The sequence below is a fragment of the Phragmites australis genome, chromosome 23 (assembly GCF_958298935.1).
Source record: "Phragmites australis chromosome 23, lpPhrAust1.1, whole genome shotgun sequence".
NCBI classification, from domain to species: domain Eukaryota; kingdom Viridiplantae; phylum Streptophyta; class Magnoliopsida; order Poales; family Poaceae; genus Phragmites; species Phragmites australis.
This window is the reverse complement of record NC_084943.1, coordinates 22,234,352-22,242,349: the sequence shown is the minus strand read 5'-3', so window position 1 is coordinate 22,242,349 and position 7,998 is coordinate 22,234,352. Positions and strand designations below refer to the sequence as shown.

At 44.8% G+C, this 7,998-nt stretch overlaps 1 protein-coding gene across 1 annotated transcript; it reads left to right on the top strand.

Annotated features, from left to right (window-relative positions):
• Positions 1-2,561: 2,561 nt before the first annotated feature.
• On the top strand, positions 2,562-4,185 carry LOC133906711 (uncharacterized). The gene has a single exon (XM_062348686.1). The coding sequence runs from the start codon at positions 2,660-2,662 to the stop codon at positions 3,560-3,562; it is 903 nt and encodes a 300-aa protein (XP_062204670.1). The 5' UTR covers positions 2,562-2,659; the 3' UTR covers positions 3,563-4,185.
• Positions 4,186-7,998: the final 3,813 nt, after the last annotated feature.

The window sequence follows — 7,998 nt, the reverse complement described above, 5'->3', positions numbered from 1 at the left end:
GTCAGTTATAATGCGAGAGGGTAAGCGAAGCATGCTGAAGCTGGCACGCCGAATGATGAAGAACTTTAGTGCTGGATGGTGGGTTTTTCAGAGAACCAACTGCAGCGTCGTCCACTCTGTGTGCAACCCTGATCTCAATGTTAGCTATGTTTTTGGCAATGTGTGTTTCTTGGAGTTAGCCGTCTACTCGACCTCAACCATTGGGGTAGCCTATGACTTTCTGAGCAGCTGTCACCGCAAACAATTGTTGTTATCACCTTGGCTGCCACCTATGGAACAAGAAGAAACCCAGGAATCACCAACTGGGGCAATAAAAGCATGGAGGGTGTATATGTGCAAGCAATATGTAGAGGAATGCAAGGCCTTAGGATTTTGCACACTTGAGTTGAATGCTGAAACTCTCAAGCTCCCAGAAGAAGCTCTCCTGAGAACTTTCCGTCTCATCAAGGGTAGCAATCTAAGAGTGCATCCACTATTGTCAGTCAAGGAGCAAAGCTCAGAAGGAGTTGAAGAGGTTAACTTGTCAATCTGGAGCTATTCTATGTGTCAATTGATTGAAGTCAATACGCATTCGTTGTTCAGCAAGTGGTTTCCTGAATGTGGAAAATGGGTGGCCAAACTTTCCCAGAAGATCCATGAAATGGTGGAGGAAGAAAACAACCTCGTATTTGTGTTGATAGATGAAATTGAAAGCCTTGTCGCTGTAATGGTAGGGTCTGAGATTGCATTGCTCCAAAGTGGGAGTGCATGGATTTATCATATGGAATTGAAGCAACGGCTTAATTTGCATGACACCTTGGACAATGGAAGTGTGGTGTGGCTGCATTCCTTGGTTGATGCTGATGACTTGCATCCACTCATTGACAACACATTGAAGGTACAACAGTATTTGGAGACTATGTTTTGGTACATCAGGCATAGGCTTATCTGCTCATGTTTCAAGGTTGCACTCGCTTCGGGGGTGCCAAGATCTTGTGGAAGGATTGGGCGCAAGTAAAGGTCAAATTCTTTGGTTGGTTGGTGACTCAAGACCGACTGTGGATAGCAGCGCGTAGGCGACGCCATGGCCTTCAAGTTGACGATGCGTGCCCTCAGTGCTAATAGCTTCCTGAGACGATGGACCACCTCATCCTTCACTGCATTTCGGCTAGGGAACTTTGGTGGAGGTTGTTGGAGGTGCACACGTCAATTGTAGACAATCCCCTGCTGGACTGGTGGTCTGAGCTCTGGGGGCGAGTCAACAAGGCCTTCCGGAGAGGTCTAAACTTCATCGTCCTGCTAATCTCCTGGAAAATTTGGTTATTTCTCAATGATGTGGTGTTCAACAAAAAATGCATCTCTTATGACACTATGGTGGCTCTCATATGGGATAAAGTCGATCGGTGGTGCGATGCAGCGCGATTCACCTGGCTAGTCTCATAGAGCGTTTGCGTGAGTATGGTTCTGTAATCTAGTGGGTGGCAACGTCTTTCTTTCCGAGTTATTTCTCCGATGTAAATTTCCTCCGTGTTCATCTACGTGTTTTCGACCCTTAGTGGTCGTTGTGTAACCAAACTTTTTTTCCTCTTAATGCAAAGATACGCAGCTCTCCTGCGTCTTCTAGAAAGAAAAAAAAGATGTGTTGATTTTACATCTTGGCGCACTGATGTGATTGAAAGAAAAGCATCGGCAAAGCAAGACGATGGCCTGCGTTTTTTGGCATCTGATTTTTCAGGTGATATTGAAGCCAATCTCAATACACTAATCATTGAGCACAGATGGAAAAACCAGAGTGGAGATTCAGTTGGGCTCCTTGTTGCTGCAGTACCTAAAGCACCTGACTTGCTACTGCAACTTTTGGTGTTATTTGTAGCTGCAACATATGGAGAGGAATTGCCTGAAGGAAATGGACTTTGGGATCCTGGCGGACCGATGCTCGACAACAGGAATTCAGTCATCCTCAGTTCCCGGCGTCGGCTTGAGGGCAAGCAGAGTCTCAAGAGGGAGGAATGTCATGGACTGGGGTTGGACCTAGGCTTTCAGCTGGGCTGCAAGGGGTGGGCTTGGCCCACTCGGCAGGGAGCTACTTATATGAATGAGTACTCGTACTGGAGACGGCGTCGATGAATTGAAGATTACATATAACCTTTCTTCCTCCTTCGGCTGTCTTCCCCAACGCTCCCTCTCTGCTCTGAGCTCCTTCTATTGCTCTTGTCCAATTCCCTTCCCTTCTTCTACGACCAGTCCAGTATTGCTTAGCTACACCCATTCCGTACCTCTTCTTACCCCAAATTGTAACTACACCGTTGTACTTGATCGAGTAGCAATATAACTATCTGTTTGTGAGGAAATTCGTTGTTATTGAGTCGATTTGGTTTGGTGATTGGGAGAGGAACGTGACAGCCTGGTACTTAGTGCCGTCGAATTGGCTTTGAGATTAGGGCTGGCAAAGGCAATTCAATGGTACCGCGGTCGCTTGACAAGTGTCTTCATATTTCTGATTTCTCTAGGCCACATCTCTCTCCTCTCCTGCCCTGCTATAAAAGGGCCACCCATACCACACACTCTCTCTCGCAGTGAACATTCTACAAGCCACCTCTCTCTCACACACACACACAAAAAGTTAGAATACCTCAACGCCACCGGCCAGAGCAAGCAAGGAAGGAAGCATATTCGGTACATGCTCCCTCTCCTAAACATGCAAGGTCCTGCACAGAGCAGCAAGCAGCTGATGAGGACGGTGTCCATCTCCATCCTAGTGATGTCGCTGCTGTTGCTCTACGTCTCCTTCCTCCACGTCCCGCCGGCCGCCCTCTTCAAGGACACCACCTTCTGGTTCCTCATGTCCAACTCCATCATCATCGTCATCGCCGCCGACTCCGGCATGCTCTTCTTCGGCTCCTCCTCCTCCTCATGCTCTGTCGACGCCGATGTCGACGATGGCCTCTCCTTCGTCGTCTCCGGCGGCGAGCCGGCGGGCGTCAAGAACGGCCACGCGTCGACGGGTGTCTCTGTCTCCGAAGAGGTGGACATAATCAAGAACCAAGCATTGCTTCTGATGGAGCAGGGAGACCTGATGGAGGTGATCGCCGAGAACGAACGCGCGTTGGTTGTGAGAGATGATCAAGGTGAACGAGTCGCAAGCGAGCCGGAGAGCAGAGAGATTATGGCCATAAGCCCGCCCTCTGCCCCCGCCGCGGATGTCGGTGCCGGCGAGGCCGTGGCCATGGGCGGCGCAACGGTGCGGGCAAGGCAAAGGCTGACGGCGAGCAGGAGCCTCGCGAGGGAGGAGAGGACGAGGAGGAGGCACAGCCACAGGCCGTCGCACTCGCACGCGCTGGTGGCGCCCGTGCAGGACAAGAGCGTGGTGGTGAGGGAGGAGAGGCAGCTCCGGCGCACGGCGACCGAGGGGCGGCCGTCGGCGGCGGAGGAGACCGAGAAGGAGAGCGAGTACTCGAGGCTGTCGGACGAGGAGCTGAACCGGAGGGTGGAGGAGTTCATCTCCAGTTTCAACAGGGAGATCAGGCTGCAGCTGGAGAAGGAACAAGCTAGCTTGATGCATGCATCCGTTGTCCATGCATGAGCGAGGTGTTGCCTCCTAGCTTGTGCATACCAAGCTCTCAAGTTCCATGCATGTCATGTCCATGTAGATGCTGCTAGTTGTTAGGATCCTGTATTTTTATTTTTATTTTGTGTATGTGTCTGACTGTCTGTATGTGTGAGTTGTACTAGTAGCTTCTTCTTTGTTGGCTCCTCTTGGTAGTCTTCTGGTGCAGAAGAGTGAGATGAGAACGAGAGGGACACCAAGATCAAGGATCAGATTTGTACATCAAAATGGAGAGATGCATGGGCACCCAAGATCGAGATTGTGTAGCAGAGGCTTTGGTTTTTTGCATGCACGGGAGTAATTAAAAAGAAGATGCAGAGCAAGACAGAGCTGAATAAGTTTGCTGCTGCCTTGTTCACTGCAAGTGTCCTCTGCCTACGTCCTGCACGGCTGCACCAAGATCGTCTTGTCTTGTAGAATATTGGTCAGAAAAGGGGGCCCACCGCGAGAACTCCAGAATTTTATTTTTTGAATTGAACTGTTTTATCAAACGAAACTTAAGTTATCTCTGTAAAAGAAGAAATGATAAACATGCAAAAAAATTGAGAACTTTAAGTTTTGGATTGGACAGAATCCAAAATTGCACTTTTCTTCTTAAATCATTAACTATGTTAGCAATTGCCTTTTTTCTCCCGGGAAAATACAAAAACACATGTCAAAATTTCCAGTGCCCAGCAGAGATGGAGATCTTATTCAGCAGTCAACTGAAGATCACATCAAAATAGTACCACTACATTACCAGTTCTGAAATAATGACAACGACAAGATCTCGAGCTCGTGATATTTACATGTACGGGGTTTTTTAATGGCTCCAGAGTAGAATCTAAATCTTTTTAATTTGTATCCACTTATTACTATGGCCTGACAGGAGGATCCTGATGCACGGGAGGAGCAGAACTAGATGCTGAATTTCTTAAGGAACAGTGACACATACTTGTTATGCAGTGCAGTGCAGTTTTACAGCTTGGGTGTAACGCAGTTTGTTCATGGGGGAGGGTCCTAGATATTTGTTCTGGAGAACAGGGTTAATTCATTTGTTTAGTGTTTTTTTGGTTTTGAAAATTTTGTTTACTCTTTGTTCCAGTGCCGTACAAATAGTGCTTTTTGTGTGGTTTGAATTAAACGTGATTTTGTTTTTGAAGTATAAATATTTGACTTTGAAATATGAGAAAACTAGCAAAGTGGTCCACGCTAATAGCGTTGCTAGTCTCGCTGCAATAGTTCATCACGATAATCTATGATTAATTGTATTTTACTTGGATTCTTTATTTAGGTATTTGTTTTTATAATAATTTGTTTTTTCTAATACTATATTTGATATGAATCCTTCTTTTTTTCTAAGACTATATTTGATATGAATTTTATTTGGACTCTTTATTTAGATATTTTGTTTCTCAAACGTATGAAAATCGAACAACTAATTTTCATAATTTTTAATTCCTAATTTAACTATTTATTAATCGTATTTGATATGGACTCTTTAGTTTAATCTAGACTGTTAGATATTTATAATAATAAGTGGTCTAAATTATTATTATTTTTGATTAATATGGTAATTTCGTGAGCTTGAGAACTAATATGGTGACTCCTTTTTAACATTAATAGATAGCGATATGTATGCAGGGAAAAGCCTTTTTTTCAAATAACAAAGATCAAATAAATCAAATCACATACTGTTTACCAGTTGCCTCTAGTAGCTTGCTGGCTTAAACAAGGACTATTTAACCTCTATTTTATCATTTGTTGGCTTATGATTGATTGGTAGGAAGTCATGGTACTTATCCCAACATATATGATCACCCAACCGTAATAATCTAGAAAAGAAGCGTGACATATACTGCTAATTACCCTTAGCTGTCATGCTACATGTATACTCAACCGTAATAAAAGATAACTTGAACGTTGCGAGCCTTGAGATGTGTAAGCTAGCCTCATGCATGTGGCCAAATCGGAATAAATTTATACATTTGTTACCACACAAAACACAACTAGCGAGCCAAACCATATCATGTTGGGAGTAAAGTTGATTTGATGTGTAAAGCTCAAGTTGAAAAATGTTTGCCTCATCCCATGCATACACATCCGTGGCTGCCTAGGAGATAAGGCACAAGGCCATGCTATGTTGAAATTGTTAACTGGACACATTCAGACATGCAGCAAGACAACACGCTTGTGTGTGCATATCTACCTTATTGACAACCTACCACACGATTGACCCCACTGCACACTCGATCGATTGCATTATATATGATTGGTGCAAGGTAAAAGGACATGGGACATTTTAACCTAACAGTAATCTGTTTTGTTCACCATGATACTTTTGCATTATTTACTCAGAGGAAGTGTCAAAGTGAACATTTATTTAGTTTATCTTCGAAAAGGTAAATTGCACTTTTTTTTAAAAAAAAAAGAGTCAATTCCTTGTATGCCACTGAAAAGCATCAAAATCTCCTAACTGCCATTGAAAAATAACTCATCCTATTTGCGCCACTAGATGAGATTTTGCTTCCCCTCAGTGCCACTACTGTGAAAATGGTTGTTATGTGTAGGTACAAAAGACTCATTTACCCCTTTCCCTTTGTTACATCTCTCCCTCCGCCATTTTTCCTCTCTAGCCGAGCTATTGCTCCCCGCTCTGCTGCACCCCTCCAAACGAAATCCATCACGGGAGCATCACCGCAAGCTCCCCTTCGTGTATGTACTACCTGTTGCTGCTCCCTCACCGTGAAAGTTGAACTCGATGACCTTCTTTGCCAACTTTGATTGAGAGATAGAGCTCCTCCACGTCACTGATCTGTTCGATCTGGTGAGCCATCGGTTGTGGTGGTTGTGAGATGCGGGGATTGCATGAGTGATGCTTTTGGGGCCAAACGAGCTGGCTCGGTAGCATTTTATGAGACTCGGTGAAGCTCGGCATGCGCTTGCTTTGGTCGGAGAGACACTAATGACAGCCGGTGATGAGCAGAGAGGCGGCAGGAGATGGTGCCAAGGGGGTGCGTGTGTGAGCTTCAAAAAGGCGAGAAGAAGGTTGAGGAAGAGAAAGGGGGAAGAGAAAGAGAGAGGAAAGGCGGAGGGCTTAGGAAGGGTATAGGGGTGCTCATCGAGGGTTGTGGCAGTAGTTTTGGTCGTGGCTGGAGGAGACTAGGTCACCGACGGTGGCTTTGTTGGATGAACAAAGTTGAACAGTTCGGCTCTTGTGTGATAAGGGAGAAGAGGGGCAAAAATGTCTTTTTTGATGCTATTTAACTGCCATCCGATGGAAATGGCATGCAAGGTAGCGAAAAAAATCAACCGATGGCAAAAAAAAAAAAAGATCACTAATTTTACAGTGGTAGCTAAGGAATTTTGATGTTTTTCAGTGGCACAAAAGGAATTGAATTGTTCATTGTTTCCTTGCTTGAAATGCTGATCTCTACCTTGTGTTTGAAGCAATCTAGAAGTGGACACGTTGGGAAGCTTGGCGCCCGAATGTTAGACTCTTGATGCCAGTTAATAGCACACCTCACCGGGCTTAAAAGTGACTTGCTTTGACAACAACTAGAGCTATCAGTGTTGCACTGCATCCAATCTGATTGCCTGCATACAATGGCAGCTCTAGGCTATGTAGCATGAAAGTAGGGCCGAAAGCGAACGCCGAAATTAAGCACGAGATATTAGGGCCATCAACAGTTACAATGAGGTGACAGTTCTTTTTTGGTCAAAATACCTCTCAATGAATCATATCGTTTTCTTCTCGGCACACCCCTGCAGCTGAAGTAGCTGCCCTCTTGTGCGTTTGACTTGGACGCCACGAGGCAGGAGGTGATGAGGTTCGCCAAGTTTGAGTTGGTACAGTGCCATACCGCACCGGGCACAGCCGTGGCTTCGCTTTTCCAAACAAGATCGACCTCAATCAAACAGCCCGGCCATTTTTTTTTTTTGACGAAAACCCGGCAGGAGCACTGCCTTTACAATTAGATTGGGGGTAGAAAAAAGTGTTGAAAAAATCAGCACTTTTCGATTTAAATTAATCTATAAACTAGTATGATTATATAGCAGGAGCATACTCTATATATATATATAGTAGTGCTACACAAATATCTTTTTGTTATACTCGATGACAGGAACAACAGAAAATAGATCATGTGAGATATCAGGAAATAACATATGTGATTGCATAGGCAGTAGCGATTGGCCTCCCCGTGCAGAAGATGCCGAAGACATTGTGATGCTAATGATAAAGATGACGTAGAGGACGCAGATCGCAAGCAATGGTGCCAAACGTTTTCCAAAAACCATATTCGTGCTCTCTCGATGTAAGATCTCAAGGATGATGGGTTCTGAGACTTGCTCTCCTACGTGGGATGGAGTAGTTTTATAAATATTATGGAGACGACGGGTATATATATATATGTATATATAGAAAGAGAAAA